Genomic DNA, 24,140 nt, shown 5'->3' with positions numbered 1-24,140 from the left:
GGAAAGAGCTAAGCGTCCAGGCCTGGTTTCACCAACGTTGTTCAACTCCAAGCTTAGTTTAATTCGTTCTTTGTCTCTTTCCAACTGTTACTTCGCAAAGAGCTAAGCGTTCAGGCCGGTTTCACCAACGTTGTTCAAGCTTCAAGCTTAGTTTAATTCGTTCTGTGTCTCTTTCCAACTGTTACTTCAGAAAGAGGCAAAGGTGAATTGAACTGAGATTAAAGTTAAGCGACGTTTGGTGAAACTGGGCCTAAGCGTTTGGGCCCGGTTTCACCAACGTTGTTTAACTTTAAGCTTAGTTTAATTCGTCCTGTCTCTTTCCAACTGTTACTTTGAAAGAGACACACATGAATTAAACTAAGATTGAAGTTAAGCGATGTTTGGTGAAACCAGCCCTAAGGCCCGGTTTCACCAACGTCGCTTAGCTTAATTCGTTTGTCTCTTTTCAACTGTTACTTTAGAAAGAGACAAACAAAATTCATGGTTTGCCTCTTTCTAAAGTAACGGAAAGAAACGAAGAACGAATTAAACTTAGCTTAAAGTTAAGCGACGTTCGGTGACATCGGGCCCAAGTATTTAATACTTGGTTTCTTCACACACACCTGCCAGTAGCTATCTCCCAGATAAAGATATTTGTCAGATAATTAATAATAATTCATTTTCTTTACTGGTTGTCTCAATCTCTCAGTTAACTATTAGTTAAATCATATGCAAGTCTTCGTTTTTCCTTCGAATTAGGCGAAGATGTGCCCGTTTCTACGCAGTTTAACTTTAATCTCGGTTCAACCTGCCTTATATCTTTTTCTAGTTTTACGAATTAGAAAAAGGTAAGTAATATGAACCGAGACTAAAGTTAATCTGCATTGGTAGAAACGGACAATAGACATATGATTTAACTATCAGTTATCTTACCAAGAGGTTGGAAAAACTGGCCCGTTAAACGTCTGATTACGTATCTAATGAATAGCTATTCTTCATTCTACTGTCGACACAAAAGGAGAAGCTAGAATTTTATTATAAATTCTATCAGCGAAGTGATATATTTTGCGAGAGAGAAAGGTGAAGAAAACTGACTCTGGAAGATATGTGTTGAATAAACCTCATCTAGAACTTGTTTAGGATTGGCGCAATTGGCTATCAATCATTTCCCCGATAACAATTGACCGCCGAGGAAGAGGAAGACGGTTAATCGCTGGACTGTTCGCAGAAGAGTAGTAGGGGCTCGAGGCAGAAGGCTGTGGATTACCTTAGTAAGAAGTTCCTAAGAAATTTCGATCCAGAGCACAGCGAGCGGGAGAAGCGCAAGCTGTATCGTCGATTGTATCAGAGCTACAGGAAGCACCTGTACAACGACGTGGGCATCTTCATACAGACGTCGGACAATCTCTGCGACTGCCTGAATCTGGACTGCCCCGGGTGCCATTTCCCGTGTCCCAAATGTTCCTCCCCGAAGTGCGCCCACGACTGCAGGTAACTCTCCGCTTTCCCGAGCTGTCCGCTGCGAACCGCCGAACTGTTCTGTCGCGTGGTAATCCATTCGAATCGTGACTTCATTTCAGAAACAATCGCAAATGGACCTACGATACCATCCAGAGCGAAGGGACCGATTCTGTGGTGAAAAATCCACTGCTGAAAGATGCCGAAACGAAGTGAGAAACGTAAACGCGAACCTGTAAATATCTGTACATAAAGCGCAACCGAGAATGCGCCCGATTTTTATTACTACTTTGATATAAATTGTATTTCGTGATTGATACTTGATAAATCCTTGGCGTGCAAAGAAGGAAAAAGTGTTTTTGTATAATTTTACATGTATTTGGGATACTATTTGTAGTACGAGAAATTTGTTTGACCACGCATATTGATAGACTGCAGAATGGAAGAGTCCTCTGGAAATTTTCCATTAGCCAATCGATAGAAATTCTCAAAAAGTTAGTCGCACGACAAGTGAAACATCATCCCAAGGGCGTCTTTCGCCAACCATCGTTTCTATTTTCTGTTAGTAAATGTGAACCGCCGGTTGATCTAACCGAGGTTGGCGAAAGAATCCGTTTCTACCAGTGCAGATTAACTTGTAATCTCGGTTTATAACTTTCTTCAATCTTTTTCTAGTTCTAAAGCCTGGCTTCGCCAACGTCGCTTAACTTTAAGCCTAATTCGCGCTGTCTCTTTCCGACTGTTACTTTAGAAAGAGACGAACGTAAACTAATTGTAAGATTAGAGTTGAGCGACGTTTGGTGTGAAACCGGGCCTAGGAGTTGGAAGAAAGATGGAAGGTAAATTAAATGGAGATTAAAGTTAAACTACGTTGATAGACGTGGACGTTAGAGTAAAGGCAGTTATTCCGTCAAGGATCGTCTACAGTAGATGTGCAATAGATCACGAAAACGTCAATGTGACATTGAAATGATAAATTTCACGTCATAAAATGATCGACATCTGATTTATGACATGCTGTGTATAATAATATATTATCACAGATTACATGATCAGTCATATATTATGTTTATCTTATATCACTTCAATTTATTTTTACTGTATAATATTTAATTAGCTTTGCTTTGTAAAACAAGATCAGTTTTACAAGATTTTGATGTCTTAATGATGTCACAACACGCAAAGAAATGACTTGGTAATATCGGCTAAATTGCAGTAGCTGCTTTATAGTATTTAATTAACTGTTTTGTAAAACAAGATAATTTTTACAACAATTTGATAGCTTAAAGATGTCGCAAATAGGTGCTGTCGGTGGGTAATTTTGACGTCACCATGATGCATAAAAAAAATTATCAAAAAATGACGTCATCTCGATGGTTTCGTGACTAACGTGTTCTACTTGGGAAGAGTAGGGGCAAAGAAATGAATCATTTCCATTTCTTGCTCCGACATTTCAGCTCTGACGCTCGCTCTCGGCGAATTGGCGCGCGGTTCGACCGGTGCTATAAATATTTTTAAAAAATTCTGCCTGTACTTCAGCTTTTACACCGACAAGTAAGACTTAGTCTGCAATAGATGATTTAAGCCCTAAGCCTTGAGAAATTGGCCAATCACGGTCAAATTTGAATAGAATGCGCGACTGTGATTAGTCAATTTCGTAAGGCTTAGGGCTTTAAATCCCTATTGTAGACTGGGACTAAAGATTGTGGTTTTCTCACGTCCAACGTAGACGGTCCTACGTTCGACCGAGCGACCGCCCTACGCGCGCAGGACGGAAATCGCCCTGGTCTCGCCGGGTGAAATTTTCGGGGTTGAAGAAGCGCGGAGACGACGTTCCCGGAGCCGCGCGCGGTATCGACAACGCGACCAAACGTCGCTCAACTCTAATCTTACAATTCGTTTACGTTCGTCTCTTTCTAAAGTAACAGTCGGAAAGAGACAGCGCGAATTGGGCTTAAAGTTAAGCGACGTTGGCGAAGCCAGGCTTTAGAACTAGAAAAAGATTGAAGAAAGTTATAAAAACCGAGATTACAAGTTAATCTGCACTGGTAGAAACGGATTCTTTCGCCAACCTCGGTTAGATCAACCGGCGGTTCACATTTACTAACAGAAAATAGAAAGGTCCACCTCGAGATCACGACCTCCCCGCCCGCGCGAAACCGTAATTCGCGCCCAGGGTGCGCCCTCGCGCGGCCACGCCGCTGACGCCACCGGCCGCGCGCGCGCGTCCACCCACCCCCGTAACGCACACATGGAAACCGCTATTGATTTTCCGCGCGGCGCACTCGGCGACGGCCGCGCACGCGCCGCGCGCGTACGCGCGGAGAGCGCGCGCTTCGTTTTCGACCGCGCGCGGGGTCGCCGAAATTGTCGCGACTCGGGACGGGGAGGGAAATACGGAAACGCGCGGGACACGGTGACGTCGGCCGCGGAAGAGTCACCGGGCGCGACTCCGTCGTCGTTCGGCGCGCGACAAGAGAAAAAGAAACGCGCGAGTCCGGATCCCGGAGGGACCGCGCGCGCCCGCCGCTTCCGCGCGAAGGTAGCCGCGGCCGCGCGCCGAGCGGGACGGACTTCAGGGGGGTTGACGCTCGGGAGGCCGCGCCGCGCATCGCCTAGTTCGCCGCGTCGCGTCGGTACGCCGCGATTCCCGTAACGGGCGTAACGTAACGACGCGTAACGTGTAGCGCGTAACGTGACGCAGAGAGACACGGTCGACGAGGAAGTAGCCACCGCCGCCGTCGCCGTCGTCGTCCACCGTCCACATCCGAGCGCGGGGTGGCGGACGTACGCCGTCAACGCACTCACGCACGCGTACGCAAACGCGAGTGACACGACGCTCCGTGCGCGCGGTTAACACGGCGGAGCGGCAGCCGCGAGGAAGTCGTCGGATCGCGGCCGAGAGCGCGGCCCGCCTGCGGAAGAAGCCGGAGAGGCCAGCAGGCCAGGAGGATCGTCCCCCGTCGCTCGACCGCAACGGCAGGTTTTTCTCCCCCGTCCGTCGGCGCTCCAGTCCGCCCTTCGCCCTTCGCCCTAGGAACGCGCGACGTCGCGCCGCGACATCCGTGACGTTGTCCGCGAGTTGTCCCCCTCGCCCCGCGACCCCGTAGAGCGCGACCAACGTCGCCGCTGTCGTCGGACACCGACGCGACCCGGGAGACGACCGCGACCCGGAGGGGGTTAGTGTCGCCGCCTCGCTCGGTCCCCCCACGGGCTCTCTGGGCCCGTGACCGCGTTTCGCTTCGCCCTCCCCCGCGCGCGCGCGCGCGGCCTGCGCGCCCGCGAGTCTCCCGGTCGTCGGGGCCCGACGCGTTCGCGCGGCGATTCCGATCTCGGTGACGGTGGACGGGGTCGATCGGGGTAATTGTGCCACGGCGGGGCCCGGGGGAGGGGGTGGCACGGCAACGGTATTTTCCCACGGATCGCTGGGACGCCCCCCCCCCCCTCGCCCCCGTGCCTTCGCGATCATTCACCGCAAGATTGACAGACGGTGAAAACGTCGGAAGGTTTTTTTTTCCCCCCCTACGAGGACAGTTGGAGACAAAGCCGCTTTTTTTTTCGATATACTTTAGACACGCAACTGACCACCGAGGACGAATAATTCGGGGGGGGGGGAGATAACGTACGAATTGGAGCCGGCGCCGAGTCCGCCGACTCGATTCTGCCCCGGCGATTCCGACGCCGAGCGGCTTCTCTTTGGTTTCCGCCAATGCAAACACGACGTTTGACGAGGTGTACTTTATAGTTCCCGGGCGTTCAAAATGGAAATCCTGCTGTCGAGGGTATTTCGGCCGTGTCTCGTTCGCGGGGGCGCGACTTCGCCCCCCTTTCGAAGCGACGTCGGGCTTGCAAAATCGCGCAGATTTTCTCCGCTTGTAATTGGGCGCGACGTCACTTTGTCGTGCGGCTAATTTTCCGAGCGTATCGATTGCCCGCAAAAGTAGAAAATATCTAGGGAGTCGACAACTGCTCTGCCGCGACCGATCGGCACGCTTGGAAAAACTTGTCGCACGACAAATGTAATGCCGGCCTGGGGTTGCGTCATTAACGTTAGTTGTGCACTAGATTCTCGATCGCCCCCCCGCGATTTCGTGTCTCGCTTACGAGAACGCCGCGAGTCGAATGAGTTCACCTCTTGTTCGCCTCTCGTCGCGTTTGCGCCACCAAAATCCCGAATAAAATTACTGTCGGGGAGAGGAAATCCTCAGGTCAGTTGCATCCTCGGTCTCGTCGCTTCTTCCTCTCGCCGTTTAATCTGAAATGCACGAGGCGCAAGAAACGCGCAGCTAAACGACGACGGACCTGCTCTCTCGTTCTCTCTCTCGTCCGTCTTCAGTTTTTCTTAGCTTCGGAAAAAGTACGCTGGAGACGAAACCAGTGTATTCGGACCGTGTTGAGCGCAAAAGAGCGAGGGAAAAAGGGGCCGAGATGTAACAGTAAAGAGAAAAGCCCGGTCTACGATGAGTCGTTTGGTCAGAAGTCAAGACTACACGTCCTTTTCCTTCCACCTAGACGGGAAACGGGTCGAGATACGAGATTCCGGCTTCCGACTAACGACTCGTCGCAGGCCGAAGATTGAAAAACAGTAAGCCGATCGATCATTCGCAGCCGAGAGTTTCAAAATGGCAGTCTCGCGTTCTCAAGAATTCTCAATTTCGATCGCCACCCTCTCGCTCCGAGACGCTCCCGCGTCCCGGCACTCGCGCGCCTTTTCTCCACGGCCGGCCCTCTCCGGAGAGCGAGACGGGCACGCTTTCGCACGCGGGCGTCGAGCAGTATAAATCCGGTGATCGCGGGGAAGGTATAGGGCGGAGAGGCGCGGAGAGGCGCGGAGAGGAACGAGAGCAGACCCGCATGAGGCAGCGCGAATAGAGGCGGGGGGGGACGGGGCGCATACGGTTGGATGCGGTTTCGTGGGTGTCGTCATCGGAGGAGTATACGTCACGAGATATGCGCGGAAGGACGGACAGATGTAACCTTTCGTGGGTTCAGATTATTAGCTGCGTGGGCGAAGCGCGGAGCGGAGACTATGGCGTGCGCGCTTGTACATGGGGTGTCCCGTTACCACCGGATGTCCTTTTCCGGGGGCGATTCCTCCTCGAGGAAAGAGCGGCGCGTGCCCCGTGAATGCCTCCCGAAACTCGCAAGGGGAGATAAACGACCGCGTCGTCCAGCTAATCGCCACTTGCGATCGACAACGTGCTCTTTGCGACTGGAAACACTCTACTTCGCTCTCGAAAAGTCAATCGGTGGACTATCGCGGAAGACGGTGAATAGTCACTGATTTCCAGTTCTAAGTACACCACTGAAAATCGCACTGGTACACTTACAACTGTAAATCAGTGAACTATTCACTGTTTTCAGTGATAATCCTCTGATTAATTTTTAGAGAGTGCTACACTTATAATTTATGCGTTCTGATTGGTCGAGCGTAAGCGTAAGAGTAAGAGCAAACGTAAGAAATAAAAGCAATTCATTTCGCTTACGCCCTTACTCCAGCTTTCTTAAACCGGAAGTAATTCTCTTACGCCTACTCTTACTTCTTACGCCAAGCTTACTCCACCTATTGCAGACGACGGCTTTACTCTCTAAAAATCAATTAGTGAATTATCACTGGAAACAGTGAATATAGCCACTGATTTGCAGTTATAAGTATACTGCTGAAAATTGCAGTGGTATACTTATAACTGTGTATCAGTGAATCTTCACTGTTTTCAGTGATAATCCACTGATTGGCTCTCAGTTGCGGCTACGACATAGAACGTTTCTAGACGCGAAGGGCGCACTGTAGGTCAGGCTTCGGTAGATCACCCTCTAAAAGTCAATCAGTGGATTATCACTGAAAATAGTCAGAATAAGTCTGAGAATAGTCACTAATTCACAGTTGCAAGAATACCACTGAAAGTCTCAGTGGTATACTTACAACTGTGAACCACTCACTATTTTCAGTTATAATCCACTGATTGACTTTTAGTTGGCTACGACATAGAATGTTTCTAGACGCGAAGGGCGCACTGTAGATCGGTAGATCACCCTCTAAAAGTCAATCAGTGAATTACCACTGAAAAAAGCGAGTACGCACTGATTCACAGTTGCAAGAATACCACACTGAAAAAAATTTCTGGTTGAATATGGACGAATCAGATAATTCCTTTAGGATTTACCAGAATTCCTTTAGGATTTACCAGAATTTCTGTAGGATTACAGGAATTCTGGTAAATCCTAAAGGAATTATCTGATTCGTACATATTCAACCAGAAATGTTTTTCAGTGCACTGAAAGTCTCAGTGGCATACTCACAACTGCGAACCAGTGAGTACTCGCTATTTTCAGTGGTAATCCACTGATTGACTCTTAGAGTGCACGAGGACGCGCGATTGCGAAGGCACCGCCGCTCGATATTCCCCGTCGCTAAGAGGAATCGTCTCCGGATCGGCCGGTCGGAGGGATGCGCGTCTTCGAGACATCCGGTATAACTTGTGTGTCGTACGGGTGTGCAGGTCGGGCGGTGCAACCGGGGGTTCGAGGAGGGTGATCGTCTCTCACGCACGCAAACACACACACGAACGCTCTCTCTCTCCCTTTCTCCCCCTCCCCCCCTCCCTCCCACCCTCCCTCGTCACATCTCAGCCCCCGCGTCGTCTCTCTCCACGCGGACCCCGAGCGCCGGGGGTTTACGTCGCCGGGACGGCAGATGTCAGGATGCCGGAGCAGAGCAACGACTATCGCGTGGTCGTGTTCGGGGCGGGCGGCGTCGGCAAGAGTTCCCTCGTGCTGCGCTTCGTGAAGGGGTCCTTCCGCGAGTCCTACATACCGACCATCGAGGACACCTACAGACAGGTAAGCGAGTACCTACATACATCCCCGTCTCTCAAGCGCGCGCGACCGTGCGCCGCGTTTTTCGTTCTCTCGCGCGGGACTGCGTGCTCGGGGACCGAACGCGCGTAATCGGTTTCGTTAATTGACCGGAGATAACGGTCGCTTCCCAGTGGAGAAGAGTTGACTGAAATTTCGCCGATTCTCTTTCCCTCGTGTCTTTTTTTCCCCCCACTCGATAATGAAACAAAGAATCGACTCGATCAAAGTGACGGTTTTTTTTTTATTCCTCGAGTCTTTACGAGTTGATTTATAAAGGACCGTAATAAGCGGATGGCGACGATACGATTCTGCCCGCAAAGTTATCGTAAATTTATTAGTCGAGTCTAGTTAATGAAACTTGTACGGCATCGCGACGCGTTCGATACTGTCCACTTAGGGCTCGTTCGTAATGAGAAGGATAAGGAACAAGGAATTGGAATTAAATCCCGATCTACGGAGAGCCAGGAGTTGGGAAATTCCTGCTCTACCGCGAACGTGTGGCTTTCCGTAGGTCGAAATTTCATTCCTGATTCCTTATGTTTAATTCCGTGTTCCTTATTCCTGCCATTGTGCACGAGCCCTTATCGATCTCGACTCGCGGAAAAATTAGCTAGAGACGCCCTCGTCCTCGCGCACGTGTACCGCGCGAAATCGACAGACTCGACTCCCGCTCAGGGCCAGTTTCACAAACGTCTGTTAACTGTTAACCAGAGTTCAGTCGACTCCTTATTATCTAGAAGAGACGGAGAATCAGTTAACTTTTGGTTAGCAGTAAACCAACGTTTGTGAAACTGGCCCTCAGGCCCGGTTTCACCAAACGTCGCTTAACTCTAATCTTAGTTCAGTTCATGTTTGTCTGTTTCCAAAGTAACAGTTGGAAAGAGACAAAGAACGAATTAGGCTAAGCTTACAGTGAAACAACCGGGCCTGAGGCCCAGTTTCACTAAACGTCGCTTAACTGTAATTTTGGTTTAATTCATGTTTGTTTGTTTCTGAAGTAACAGTTGGAAAGAGACACTCTCTAAACATCAATCAGTGGATTATCACTGAAAACAGTGAACAGTCACTGATTTGCAGTTCTAAGTGTACCACTGAAAATCGCAACTGGTATACTTGCAACTGTAAATCAGTGACTATTCACTGTTTTCAGTGGTAATCCACTGATTAATTTTTAGAGAGCAAAGAACGAATTAAGTTAAGCTTAAAGTTAAGCGACGTTGGCGAAACCGGGCCTTAGTCACGAAGACCGCGCGAAACGGACCTCGCGCACGCGGCACCGCCGGGCGTGCAATACGTAGACGGTAATTTCCGCAGTAGCCGGGATTCAGCGATCAATCGGACGTCCCAGTGTCCCCGGCACACGCATCCATCGGGATCGCGATAGCTCGGCCACTCGCGAATTTAATATTCCCCACTTCGCGCATCCGGCCGATAATGCGGAACTGACGTGCGCGCGAGCAGAAACATAAAATTTGCAAATGACTCGCGGCCGCGGCATAGAGAATATCCGCGCCGCTAAGCCGCGCGGTAGAATTAGTGGTAATAATATACGCTAATCGGGCAAATGCACGCACACATCGCGGCTCGCGATTACTTTGCGTTTTGTGCGCCGCGAGAGGAGCGTCGCGTATGCACGCCGATTAAATTGCGCGCTATATGCGACACGTTGCGTCACGGCACGTGGCACGCAGAGAATGGCAGGCCATTTAAATCGTCAACTCCACGCGACGACGCCGCGATTCGCGTGACGACCGAGATCTCTGCACGATAATACGATTTTTGGCAATTCCACGGCAATACACGCGTAATAATCGCACCTCGATATTGAATCATTCGTACAAGCACCGGTCGAAGCAACGACACAATGACTCGGTTATTTCGACCCGTTACGCAACTATTTCGTAGACGATTTTGCGCGTGACGATTTATTGATACGTGCAACAGATGTGATACGTGTTTTAATAAGAGGCGCACGAACGTGCACGGTTCGCGTTTGTGTACATATATACTTGTATGATAAAGACAATGACGACGCTGGTGGGACTCTCGCTGTGTGCGCGACGAGAAGTGTCACCGATGAAATCGCGCGGGCCTTTTCGATTTAACTCGACTCGATTCGGCGCTGACCAGCCCTCCTGCTTTGACTCGACTCGGCGCGATTCCGAGTCAAGTCGAGTCGGGCGGCGAGTCAAGTCAAATCGCAATCGAGACCCAAAGTCAACGGTAGAGATGTACGAATTAAACAACTCGATCCGGCTCAGCCCTCTTGCTTTGACTCGACTCTACGCGAGTCCGAGTCAAGTCGAGTCGGGCGGCGAGTCGAATCGAGTCAAGTCGTGTCGGATGACGAGTCGAGTGAAATCGCAATTGAGGCCTCAAGTCAACGGTAGAGATGTGCGAATTAAACAACTCGATCCGGTTCAGCCCTCCTGCTCTGACTCGACTCGGCGCGAATCTGAGTCAAGTCGAGTCGAGCGGTGAGTCGAGTCAAATCGAGTCGGACGATGAGTCAAATCGCAATCGAGGCCCAAAGTCAACGGTAGAAATGAGCGAATTAAACAACTCGATCTGGCCCTCCTGCCCTTTGACTCGACTCGGCGCGAGTTCGAGGAAATAAAATTCGACTCGATTCGACATGGTAAAATCCTCGATTCGCACATCTCTAGTCAATGGACCGCATTACGGTATTTCAGGTGATAAGTTGCGACAAAAACATATGCACACTTCAAATTACGGATACAACGGGGTCCCATCAGTTTCCCGCTATGCAGCGGCTCTCCATAAGCAAAGGTCACGCCTTCATCTTGGTGTACTCGGTGTGCTCACGGCAAAGCCTCGAGGAGCTACGACCGATCTGGGCCGTGATAAGGGAGCTCAAGGGCCAAGATATCTCGCAGATACCCATTATGTTGGTAAGGACTCGCTGCGAACCCCTCCATTTATTTCAGCATTCAGCTTCAGTTTTCGCGATGCCGAAGTCGGCACCTAAACCAACGAACGTTTCCGCGCTCGTTTATAAATAATGGAGGAAAGTCCCATATTATGAGATAGTAGATTTCCAACGTCCAAATTTCAATCGCAAATCTTTTTTGGCAACAATTACAAGATGTAACGATCAATTTTCCACTAAACTGATGTCACTTCAAGAGCAATAAATTGATGATGCTTATTAATTTAACAGAAATCCCGCTATCTCATATTAGGAACTTGTCTCATAATAGGGGACTTTCGTCTATAAATAATATTTCACGAGTTTTCGTCGAACGTGCGAGCAATCGTGAAAAAATATCCTTAAAACAGGCGATTTTACTCGGCGCGCGTGCTATCAACTCGATAAAAGATGCTCGGGCGAGCACGAATGCAAACGAAAATACGAATTCTTATCATTATCGCGATGCATCCCGTTGAATTTTTAGTCGCTCGGTATCGATCTTTCTAACAAATTCTTTTAAAAATCGTCTATTGATGGCAGCTCTTTCGTTACGGACTCGGGGAAAGTAGTTTTACAAAGTTGCCATTTCCTCCTACAATTCTCGGATGAGATTGGACGGAATTTGAGGAAACTGTTAACGCTGCAAATCGACGTTCCATTTCTTTCTCCCCGCAATTTGACTCTCTCGGAGATTGGCTCTCGATTTAACTTGGTTACCACAAAAGAGAGGACTCCTGCATGAAGCCCCCCCCCCCCGACCCGTTTCGAGTTTCCTCCCCGGTGTCGTTTTTGCGCGAGCCAGCGATTCCATCGTTGATTCATCGCTCAGGTCGGGAACAAGTGCGACGAGAGCCCGTCGGTGCGTGAGGTGTCGATGAGCGAGGGCGCGGCCGAAGCGGCCAACTGGGGCTGCGGCTTCCTGGAGACCTCGGCCAAGACGAATCACAACGTGGACGCCCTGTTCCGGGACCTGCTCACCCTCGAGAAGAACCGCTCGGTCTCGTTACAGCCGGTGCAGAGCAACAACGCGATAAGACTCAAGGAGAAGTGTGCCGTTATGTAAAAAAAAAAAAAAGAAAGAAAAATTCGCCATTTGCTCCGATCCGCATCGCGTTACGTCGCGACCCGACGACGAGGCCCGCGCCTCCCCGGGTCCCGCCGTCCTCCGAGACGCGCGGCCTCGCCGCCAACCGCCGAATGGTATCCTACGCAAGCCGGTTTCGCCAGCGACGGACGACTTGTTCGCGACTCGAATCCCTCGGCGGCTCCCGTCTCCCGTTTCGAGATCCGTCGAGAGGTTTACGGCGCGTCGTACTTCGTCTCGCACGCGGGCCTAGTGAATGTCTCCGCGAGATTTGGCATTTTCAAGATAATTTTTTAAGGGATCCTGAGAGAACGTTTTAGAACTTTTCAATTCTCGATAACCGGGTCAACCTCGCGCGACCCGAGGAAGGCAGGAGGCGCTTTGCTTTTTTTTCTCTCTCCCTCTGTCGACGAACGCGAAGGAGTTACTCGAATTCGTGCGTGCGTTGCTCGTCGGCGGTGAAGCCCTTTTTTGTTTCAATTTGAGTTACGACACTTTATACACAATAGACCGCTCGACCGCGTATAATTTCTCCGTGCTCGACGATGGCGAATTACTCGAGCCCCCGCTCTTGTTTTTCTTGACTCCGTCATGGAATCGTCCGCGGTAATCTCGATCTGCGACGAGGGTCGGCAAAAGCAACGATAACCAAGTCTTACCACTGAGAACAGTCGCGCGTTTCTCAGCCGCTGATACCGCAAGTCTGACGATAACGATCTCAGCAACGTTGTAAACTTATCGTAACATATCACGAGATACATGATATCGAAGTGTCTGATTTTTTCATTTCGGGAGGATTAATTTTTATAGGAAAGGGTTTCTTCCGCGTCACAAAGATCCGGTCGCTCGTGACAAGCGCGTACTTTTTCAAACATTTTTCCCATAAATATAGTTTCGTATATTAATCGTAACGTAAATGAATGATAATAACGATAGCGATATAAAAGTCGTAATTAGTTGTAATTAATTCCTCGGGGTGTAGCGGGACAAAAAGCCGAGTTATCGCGATTGTTGCAATCGCTTCTTGTCGCAATTAACTCCAAGCTCTCCGTCTAACAATAGCGGACAATTAATAACTTCTACAAAATCTCTTGTTCGCAGCGCCGAAAAGACCCCGATGATTTACCGTCGTGTGAAACGATTACAAAATTAATATCGAGCTTAGTCGGGCGATTATCGGGATAATCGTTCTCGCGGAACCGTTGCTCCCTTGTCGGTTTCCGCTGGAGCGTCGCCCAAGATCGTTCCTTTTGCACGCGGATAAACAACGAATTGTCGTGGAAGATCGAGCGCGCTTTGTCCGCTCGCAATCGAGACGGTCCGCGTCGAAGGGCAGCCGTAGAAGCGGCCCCCTTTTTTCCCCGCGTAGGTCGATTTGCTGAATCCCGTGAAAAAAAAGACGTGTACCAATTTTGTATCAAATGTGGAGAACAAAAAGTTGAAAATTCACGGGGGATCGGGCGGACGTTAGAAAAATGCGAATTCCGGGAAGTAACGAACGTTGAAAAGAGATTCAGCGAAATGTAGCCCGAGCGCGAAAATCGTTAAGAGTGAATTATCGCCGAGCCCGTGTCTGGATCCCGGTAAAATATATGCTGAGAAATATGAACCCGAATGGCGAGGGCTTTAAAAGGGATCTACTCTACGCGGGGGGGGGCCGTACGGCGCGGCCTTTTTTCGCGGACCGCCTCAATTTAGCTAACGTGCCGAATCGATAATAGCCCTTCCATGAAAATTCCGCAATGCTCCGCAATCGGAGACTACCGCACGACGACTAGGGACCGGTGTAATGCGCGCGCGTGAAAGTTTTTCGTGAGGATGACAGCAGAGAGAAAGAAAGACCAAATGTGAGAGAAAGCGAGGGCGAGAGAAAGCTGAAGAAAGAGTGAAAGTGCGTGTGCGAACGACGAATAACAAGTAGATAAGAGTTGTTACGAGATTGGTTTTTGTTGAATAGTTGTAAGAATTTTGTAATGACTATGCTAGCTAATTAGAATTACAAACGGGCAGCAAGACATGACACAGGTCCGCGTACAGCACACACGTACACACGTGTATACGCAGAGAAACCCGCGAGTCGTATTAATTTGTATCATTGAACGTGCAAATTTATACAGAAACACGCGCGCACACACACACACACACACACACACACATATACGTAGGCACAGATTTGTTGACAGGCGCGAGAGATTACGAGATAATTGTAACTGTGACATGTGATTGCACACCATATCGACGCAGTGTTTCTCATGTCTTCTCCAAGGGAAAAGGCTCGACCCGAGGCGTTCTTCGGCGTTCTCACTTAGGGGAACCTCTAACGAGACAATTAGCGGAACAGTTATATCACGTTCTCACCCCCCGGTCCCCGCCCTCGTCCGCCTCCCCCTCCCTTTCGCGCGCACATCGTTGAACGTATATCCGTAGTGTTCCTCGTGACGCGTGTTCTCCCGACTTCCCCCCCGCCCCCCTCCCACCCCTGTCATCGTGTGCCCGTTTTACGGATATATCAGAGAAGACCGGAGCCTCTTCCTCCTCCTCGATACACGTTCCCCGGGCCACGTCGCGACGCCGTCGCGTCCACCGGGCGTCGATAGGATCGATGTAACACACGTCGCGATGATGTTGATAATGACGATGATGGCTCGCCGCCTGCACTTGAACGCGTCCCGACTACCGGGCTCCGCGTTGAAGGGCCCGTATTTATAGCCGCCGGCACTCGAGATGGCTAGTGTCTCGAGGGTGTATCGAGTGATGTGCATACGCTCATCAAGGACCTAAATCGAAGCCCTGTCGAGGCTAACACATATCGCGTTCTCGCAATAATGTCGTCTCCCCTCCCCCTCCCCCTCCCCCTGCCCCCCCCCCGCGAAGGCTCGCCGAGTTGGAATATTCCGAGGCCGAGCGTACGGGGTGAGTCGCGGATTTTTATTCCAAATAAAAAAAAATGTACACACATATAATATATTCGTCGTATATATCGCCGTCTCACGTCCCCTTTCTCTCCGTAGTTGCTCCCCCGGCGCTCGTTCGCGTTCAACTTGGGGCGGTAGAAGATAAGATTCCTCGTTGAGTCGTCGGACGCTCCGCTCACAATTCGCTTTGCTCATTGTCTGAGCATAATTTAATCGCGACCCCGCTTTAAACACGACCGCGGCAGATATCGCGGCGGGGCCGACGGGGCGCGTGCCGCGACACGAGGCGGCTTAATCGGCGATCCGACTCGAAATTGGAGATCATCCTTTGAACGGGCCGACAATACGTCCCTAGCACAGGCCGGAGCGTCAGTTGCCGGCAACGTGAATGCCATCAATTACAGCGATCATCGAGGCCAGAAACGGCCATTCGGGGAAGGTCGTCGACGAACGTTATCGCAGACATGAAATTAACGTCGCGTAGACCCAACAATTAATTGCAAGACTGACGCAGTCGTTTTTTTTCGACGTGTACGATTTAGCGATCGCGGAAGAACGTTCGTATCGACCGAACGGCCCGTTCCCAGGAGAAGGAATCTAGGTTTGTAAGTCAGCTTTCTCAAAGAAGATGCCATCGGGAAAATAATAAAAGCTGTCGACTTGGACGAGGAGTCCGGAGCATCGACACCAGCTGGCCATCCCTAGCGGCGGCCACCGTCGTCTCGACGTTGCTCTACACATCCGCGGAGGACTCGCAGGGACTCGGGACTATTATCCAACGAATTACGCGTAAACTCACCCCCCCCCCCGGGAAAGAGGAGGAAAAAAAAAGAGGAGAGAGGAGGAGGGACGGGAATTCGTTGCGCGTGATATTACGAATTCCTCCGCGGGGAATCGCCCGATCGGGCCCTCAAGTTCGAGAGGAGCGGCTCGATCTCGCGCGCTGGTGAAATTCCCGCGCCCTCTTCATCCCCTCGTGCTCGTTTCGACCCGCCTGAATTCCACTCCCCGGACCTGTCGCCCGGCCGGCATACGCGGCACCACGGCGGCCTCCCCGTGCGTTTCCGGCGGAAGTGGGAGAACGACGGAACAAGCTTTAAGGGACGAATCCCCATTCCCTTCTGTTCGACCGATAGCTTAACGAGCCTGGGATCGTCCCCCGCTGATATTCGCGACACGGCGCGCCCGCGAAACGAGGTCGTCCTCGCGCGTGTTACGATTGTATACCCACTTATACGTAGCCGTGTATTACTCGCTACACTACGATTGTTAGGCGTGCTTCACTTCGCTTCATCTAGGTAATTATCGCCATTGTCGTCGTACGGTACGTTTCCGCGCGACGCCGCTCAGCCGAGCACGGTAAACGCCGCGGACCTCTATACGCACCGCCGGACTGCTTATCCTCGAGCTGAAAGGCGAGGCAAGAGTCCCGCCACCTCCCGTTAGATAAATTAAGTGGTGTGCGTCGCGGTGTGTCACTGACTTTCTTTACCCAACAAGACGTGGCGGAACTCTCGCCTCGCTTTACACCTCGAAGACAGCCGGTAGCGGAGGAGAGTTCCCTATTGTGAGACAGCGGGTTCTCAACGTTCAAATTCAATCACAAATCTCCGTTCGCCTTGTCTCATAATAGGGGACTTTCCGCTAGAGGTCTGTGGGTGAACGTCCCTCCCTCCTTCCTTCCCCCTTCCGTTCGGGTGGTCTCGCTAATCTCTCGTCTCGGACTCGCGTTATCGTATAAGCTGGAGGCACACGAGAGGACTCGAGCGGCGGAGACTTCGGGCCAAGTTTCACAAACGTCGGTTAACCGTTGACTATGGTTTAGTCGACTCCCATGTCCTTTTCCATCTTATTATTTAAGAAGAGACGGAGAATCAATTAACCTACGGTTAAGCAGTTAGCCGATGTTCGCGAAACTAGCCCCTGGGACTCAAGAATTGTCAAGCAGTCGGAATTCTCAGCGCTGCTGAAGTTTCAAGATGACCGCTTGCGATCTCGACTGTCGCTGGCCACTTCCCTCAAGTTTCCTCGTGTGTTCGGGCCTGCGTTTGGCGCTCGCCGTGCTCGGAGAGGAGCGGCGTCGCCCGCGATTCTCTAATCCTTACGCGAGCAACGAGGGACGCTGGGGGGCGAAACGTCAGCGGCCTGACGACCCCCCGCCTCCCGACGACAGAAAGGAACGGCAATCCCTCGCGCCGACCCTTCGGCGCAACCCTTTTTTACGAGGACCTTGTTTATTAAATCACACAGTATGCCGTATTTAAACGTAGCGTGTAACGTGTTTAATAATGATCGTTAATAATCCGCCAGAAAAAGAGAGAAAACATTCCTAAGTGTAAATTGTATATACGATTTTCTATATTCAGAGATATATCCCGATACCAAAGTGTATACATACGTACGTATTATTACAATTATTATTATTATTATTATTATTAGGGGATTATTAGTCGGAGGTGGTTTTTTGCGGGCGTTTGCTCTCTCGTCTCCGTAGACGCGTGGCGGCGGGAACGGAGGGAAAGGGAAAACACCGGGAAGGGAAGAGAGCATTCGCCGCTACTTTCTAAATCACTTGTTATCAAATTGGTCGATCGATTACGAGCCACACGTAGTATTATCCCGTAATTGTAGGGAATACCAGTTAGTAGAATAGGATATATTATATATTAAATAGGAACACATACACACACACACACACGAAGACACACATTGACATCAATTATGCAAACGTATATCGCGCAGACTTCGTCACAAAGGTCCACGTACGTGTTGTCGTCTTTACATGAACTTTACAGGAAAAGTGGGAAAAAGTGTCGCTTTTTTAATGGCTTAGCTGCACGGAAAGACCGGCTAAGGCAAAAATAACTGAACTTAAAATGTTGCCGTATAAATAGTGGGGGCATCTACATTGTTTCGCGTTGCAACATTCACGGAGTTTGCGCTAAACGCATATAGCTGCCTCCACTACTTATCATACCAATGCTGTGGGTATGACAACCACAGATGTAGCTGTCCCAAATGTTACTATTTATTGGGGTTGTGCCAGCGCTAATTAGACACGTGGTAACGATACCGGTCTCTCCGTGTGTTGAAGGGGTTTCGTTTGCTGGCCGAGGGGGAATTAAGACACGTAGGCTAATCGCGCTGTCTCGAGACACACGTAGGCTCCGAGGGAACGCGACGGTTTTTATCTTATCGATTCCAACACTGTCTTGCAGTTTTCTCGCGGTATTAATATTAGATGGAGTGGGAACGAACCGATGTAGAATTTTGCTAAGTAGGGTAGATGATACGTGTATACGGAGTGTTTTCCGCCGCGATTTCTGGACTAGACGTGGGGCCGATTTCTCTTTAACGAAGACGCGCCACCGAGAATCTTCGCGCGCGAGAAGATCGTGCGTTTGCACTCTCATTGGGGAAGAAAAGAGAACGGAGGAGAGCGAGACGTCGCAATAAACCGCTCGGACGGTTGACTTTCGGCAGTGGAACGTTGCCAGAAGACGCAGCTGCCGCACGAATTTCTTTTAAAGACAAATCGACCGATGAACTCTCGCCGAAGCATCCGCGGTCCAGCGGTAAATCGTCGCGTGGACACTCTGCGTGTAGGTACACGTAATAGATTCGATGAAATCTTGTCGCGGGCGAGAGGTATTAGAGACACTATACGAGTTCGGGCAGCCTCGAAGGCAGCAAGGAGAGTGGTAGGACGAAATTGCACAGAGGGCAAGGGCAGGTTGCGAGGAGCGGATGAACGTACACCCCAGTGAGAACACTAACGTCGAATCGACGTCAACGGAGTCGAAATCGCGTCCCGACCGTCAGTTTTTGAAACTAATTAAGAGTCAAGCCTCCGTTTTTAATTTGATATCGATGACGTAATATGTGTAAGTAGAAAATTTCTAAGTTTAAAGTTTTCAAAATTTAAAGTCGAAAAACAGACGCGAGGATGTCATCTTTACTTTATACTGTTATTGCGACAAATATTACCACCTGCCTCAGTGGTCGAATTGGCGAGACGCCCGCCTAGAGAGGAAGGGAGGTCCAGGTTCAAACACTGGCTGCGGTAATATTTTTCGCAATAAATTTTCTGCATTAGCCGATTAATTAACAAATGTGGCCAGCTGTGGTCGAATGAAATTTGGAATTTTATTATTATACTGGCAATTTGAAGAAACTAATCTTTAAAAAATTTCACTTGGCACGCAACTTGACTTATGATTTCATGTTGCAATCGATACGCTTTTAAGTTGCAATGTCCTCTAAAAAAACTTGTAGATTATTAAATTCCTTGAAAAGGACCACAACCCGCATGGCCGAAACGTCGGAATTAAACTAATAAACCATCTGCCAGCCTAATGTCGTCTAACAATTCTTTTTATCGATAATTAAAAGTTTTGGAACTTAATTTTTTGTATTAAATAAATTAACTTGACAGATTCTCTCCCAGAAAATGTTAAAAGTATTCAGAACGTATTTTATTACAAAAAATAAAGCTCCAAAACTTAATTATTTTCGAAAACAGACGGTGGGAACGCGGTTTCGACCCCATTAACGTCGATTCGACGTTGATTCGACTTTAGTGTTCTCGCTGGGACGTAAACTTACACGGACACGGTATCCTCTTAATTTATGGGGCCAATTGGTGTTACGAGGGAGAAAATACGTACGTACGTGCGCATTCCGGATTGTGTCGACGTCCGGGGTGGCTTTTCGCGTCTCCGCGAGACATTCTTACGTCGCTTGTGTCTCCGCCACGTGGGTTTCACGATTGAATCGCCGAGCGAAACTATCAATTTGCGCCATCACGTATCAACAGTCGAATTTGTGAGTTTTGTTTCAATAATTTGTTCGATAGTCTAGGGACTCTCGCCACTTTCGCAAAGAGAACCGCGCGACAGTTTTTTTTTATATGAGTTCAAGAACGCGCGTTTAGATTCAGGTTTATATTCCGAAACATTTTCCATGGGGAAAAATGGTTTTATTGGAACGTAATCCCGAATCTAAATGCATGTTCCTAAACTCATTAAAAAGAAACTTGTCGCAACCATTCTGTCCATCGCTGTACTGCCGTCTTAACTTGGAGAGCGGCATCTCCCAAATTGTCAGTTTCGAGAAAACGCGCATTTAAGTTCTTATAGCTATAAGGCCACCACGAAAAACCGTATTAAAGCTTACAACTTGTTATTTTATGTTTTGGACTAAGTATGTTTAATTATTAATTGATTGGAGAGGGTCGCTTTCGCAGACCGAAACGTACGATTGTGTTGCGATGTTATGTGACGTCTAACATTAACAATTGGCCGATACCAAGATTATACATAATTTTTCACCACTCTCAACCGGGTGTTGGCTCACATTGCCTATATGTTTCCTTTCTAACATCTCAACGGCCAACATTGTTTTCCGTACTTTAAGTTGTATTAAAGCATTTAATACCCGAGTCGAAATTTTGGTTACTATTTTGACACTTTTAAGGATAATTTGCACCTACTTAGCTGATCCATACACCAACATAGATCAGCAATAACCTACCTTGATGACATTATATTTTTTTACTCCCCCCCTTGAATCTTTAATTCTAAAAATTTACTTTCGCTCCTACTTGAAAATGATCTACTTTAATGCTAAATTGGCAAAAGTAGAAACTTCCGGCACTATCAGGTTTAAAGTAGGAGTAAATTTTGAACTTGTAGTTCGACCTCTTTTACTGTCTTAGGTCCTACTGTATAATAGAATTGAAGGTTCAACATAGGGCCAAAATTTCAATCCGGGTATGCAGAATTCATTTCAGAATTAATACATTTTTTTCGTGGTGGCCTAACTTAAATGCGCAGTTTCTCGAAAGTAACAATCCGGGAGGCGCTGCTTTCTAAGTTAGGACGGCAGCGTGCGATCGTACCGAGGATCAAATCGTCTCGCGCGAGAAGCGATCGAGGATCGGGGCGCTACGAGATGCCACGTACATCGAGATTAGAAATTCTGTTAATATGACGAGGATAATGACGAAGTGTGATCGAGAGCGGATGTAATGCATAAACACATACACACGCACACGTATACACGCGTCGGGTGACGAAACGAAAACACACAACGCATCGCGATCGCGACAGTAACCGAAGTATAAGGATCTCGAGTGATATTAAAAGCGCTTTCGTTGACGCAACGCGATCTCAACGATATCGAACCTGATGCTGCGCCATCGGGGGGAGTTTTGCGGTACGGTATCTCGAATACGGTAAACGCCGAAAAAAAGAAACGAAGCAGCGACCTTTTATCACCGTTACGTCATCGTCGTTGATTATTATTATAAATGTCAATGCCGTGAAAAAGTTATCGTTCTGTAAATAATGATTTCCGATCGCTGTATATACGTTAACTATTAATATTACATGTACATTAATTATCTTACCACTTAATTGGGTCATATCAATAAAAGCGGAGCGATTGCTCTCGATTGCTAGCGAACGCAAGGGCAGAAGCGGGCCCTTCAATATTTTGCCCTTAGCGCGAAACACTCGCCTCATTTTGTCTGAAGGTAGAGGCTGACGCTGGCAAAATTCGTCAAGGAAAAAAGGTTTGCTCCCCTTTATTCGTATGATTCATCGCGATCTGACGCGTTTAGCGTATTCCAAACACAAATTGCAAAAGATCTCCATTATCAGCGTGATAGTTCAATACGTACTTCCAAATGAAAAAAAAAAGTAAAAAAGAAGAAGAAATCCGGCCCGAAGCGTCGTTCGACAAGTGCAGCGTTGCGCATATTTTGCCGCCGCTCGTAGGCGCGGAAACTCCTCCGAAATTCTCTTCGCACAAATAACAGAGTAACGACGACAAAGTAGCGTAATTTACGACGGACCATATCAATGAATCATATCAACCAAGCAAAAAAAAACCCGAGAGAAATAGGAAGGAAAGGAGGATATCGTCGATTGTGAACCCGGGGCGAGCGAGGCGGTGAGTTTTTGACATGTGCTTTTAAATGCAACGAGCTCTCCTGTACAAAAATGTATCGCCGATTTCGAGCGGTCGTTCTTGCTGCTAAACTTACGTTACGTTCGTCGAGGGAAATTCGTATTGCACTTGGCGGATCTTAATCGACTGTGTGGCGCGGAGATTTTCATCAACGAAGCCGTTTCCTTTCTCGTCCTTAGTACAAATCGTATACTTATTCGATGCGCTTACGAAGGCCCGCTGAATTAAGATCGGTGCACCTTCGGCATTGAACTTCCATCGTGCGCGCGGAAGCCGCGCAGCCTCGCTTGTAAGATACACGAATTCGCGCGGCGACCTAGAAATAATGAAAAAAAAAATACGAATTCGCCTCGACGCACATTTGCTTAGACTTAAGCTTGCTGTAAGTGATTAATGATTTGTTAAACTTTTCTTGATCTCCGTTGATCGCGCGACGAAACGACATACAACGCTTTATCGCGAATCGCTTGCCGCGAGCCTGTAAAACCGAGACGTGCGAATGGATGTATAAAAGTAATAGAGAACGAAATATATATAAAGGAGACACGAACGAGTAGAGAGGAAGGTCGCGTGTGGAACGAATCTCGATGATTGAAACCTTCCGAGCCTGGAAGCTGAGCTGAATGACGTGATTGAGATCAAGCTAGTATTAACAATCTCGTATTGTTCTTAATTTTATTTCCTTGCGATTTCTACCTCGAAATCGACAAATTTTCTTCGAACGTGAACGATAAAAATACATTAGGACTAGACTTTATCGAAATTGCATAAGTTCTCCTTGCGCAAAACGAGGAGCGATCCAGACGTATTTAATTAACGATCGAAATGCTGAATTAAGATTCGAAACGTTAGATTTGTTCCGAACACCGCGTTGTTCTAGTTGAAAGCTTACTTTAAGATTGTATTCACGGCGGCTCTTAATCTTGCGCGCATCGATCCCGCGACGTCATTCAGATCGGAGTCTAAAAGTTCGAGAAGGTTTTTGGCTGCTGAACTGGAAACGGGCGAGCGTTCGGCGGCGTGAATAGTTCCTTCACGCGTTAAGGACACGTGAGAATGAGGCGAAGGAGAAAAAACGCGCGTTCCACTCTCTGTACACGCTAAATACACACGTTCCACACAATTTATTGCGAGAGTGCACGTAGAGAATGGCGCAAAGGGTGTCTAATTATCTATTTAAATAAGCGACCAATACACGCTGAGATAAATAGGCTTGTTATTGCGACAAATTTGCTCATTCATTATCAATCGAAGAATCGTTAATCAGCTACGAATCTGTACTCGTGAGAATTAAATGATCTTGATTCTTGGCAACCCGGCTCGTTTCTCACCAATTGTCCTGCTCACGTCCTCGTCACTTGGTTCCTGCAACAAACTCAACGAAGAATGTAAGAATTACATATCGATCTCGTCGAAGTTGAAGACTGTATGTTGTCCTTTTAAGAAAAGGGAGTTGTCTCGCTTTTTCATTTTCTCAGTGTAAATTTCGGAGAAAAACAAACGTTACATATAATCTTCGTGTGCAAATTAATGTTTATGTCTCGCCTTCTCATTTCCTGAGCCTTCGTCTTGACCGAGGGGGAAACCGCTGAGGGCATTGTGGTGTACAGATTTGCGGCATTACTGGGCATTAGTTTGAGCATTAGGCCTTGCTGGGACATTAAAAAGATGAAACAAGATAAATAAGATAAAAGAAGATCAAGTAATGCTCACTGGCCATTGGCCGTGCAAAATTTTGGTCAGCGGTTTTTCCCTCGGTCTCGACTCATGAGACCAGTCAGAAATGACTCGTCGATCGACGTCGAAACGATGTCGAGTTTCAACGTCAATGACTGTTTCGACTGTTTCGATATCGATACGACACTCTCTAAAAATCACTCAGTGGATTATCACTGAAAACAGTGAATAGTCACCGATTGGCTTTTAGAGAGCATCGTTTCGA

General features: G+C 48.5%; 2 protein-coding genes across 2 annotated transcripts in view; both read left to right on the top strand.

Moving 5' to 3' along the window:
- Nucleotides 1-1,783, top strand: part of LOC105566833 (ARL14 effector protein) — a 3,233-nt gene extending 1,450 nt beyond the window's left edge. The window contains exons 3-4 of the mRNA XM_012021172.1: nucleotides 1,208-1,470; nucleotides 1,560-1,783. Of these exons, the coding sequence (XP_011876562.1) occupies nucleotides 1,208-1,470; nucleotides 1,560-1,653 (357 nt within the window). The 3' untranslated portion in view covers nucleotides 1,654-1,783. The remainder of the gene's footprint in view (nucleotides 1-1,207; nucleotides 1,471-1,559) is intronic.
- A 6,277-nt stretch (nucleotides 1,784-8,060) lies between these two features.
- LOC105566827 (GTP-binding protein Di-Ras2) lies at nucleotides 8,061-14,652 on the top strand. Its single transcript, XM_012021165.1, has 3 exons — nucleotides 8,061-8,277; nucleotides 10,989-11,207; nucleotides 12,057-14,652. The coding sequence occupies exons 1-3, from the start codon at nucleotides 8,140-8,142 to the stop codon at nucleotides 12,288-12,290; spliced, it is 591 nt and encodes a 196-aa protein (XP_011876555.1). The 5' UTR covers nucleotides 8,061-8,139; the 3' UTR covers nucleotides 12,291-14,652.
- The last annotated feature ends 9,488 nt before the right edge of the window (nucleotides 14,653-24,140 follow it).

Source organism: Vollenhovia emeryi, unplaced genomic scaffold (genome assembly GCF_000949405.1).
Source record: "Vollenhovia emeryi isolate VEMERY1.0 unplaced genomic scaffold, V.emery_V1.0 DF939142.1, whole genome shotgun sequence".
Taxonomy (NCBI): domain Eukaryota; kingdom Metazoa; phylum Arthropoda; class Insecta; order Hymenoptera; family Formicidae; genus Vollenhovia; species Vollenhovia emeryi.
Note: the sequence above shows the minus strand (reverse complement) of the source record. Positions and strands in the feature narration are given on the sequence as shown.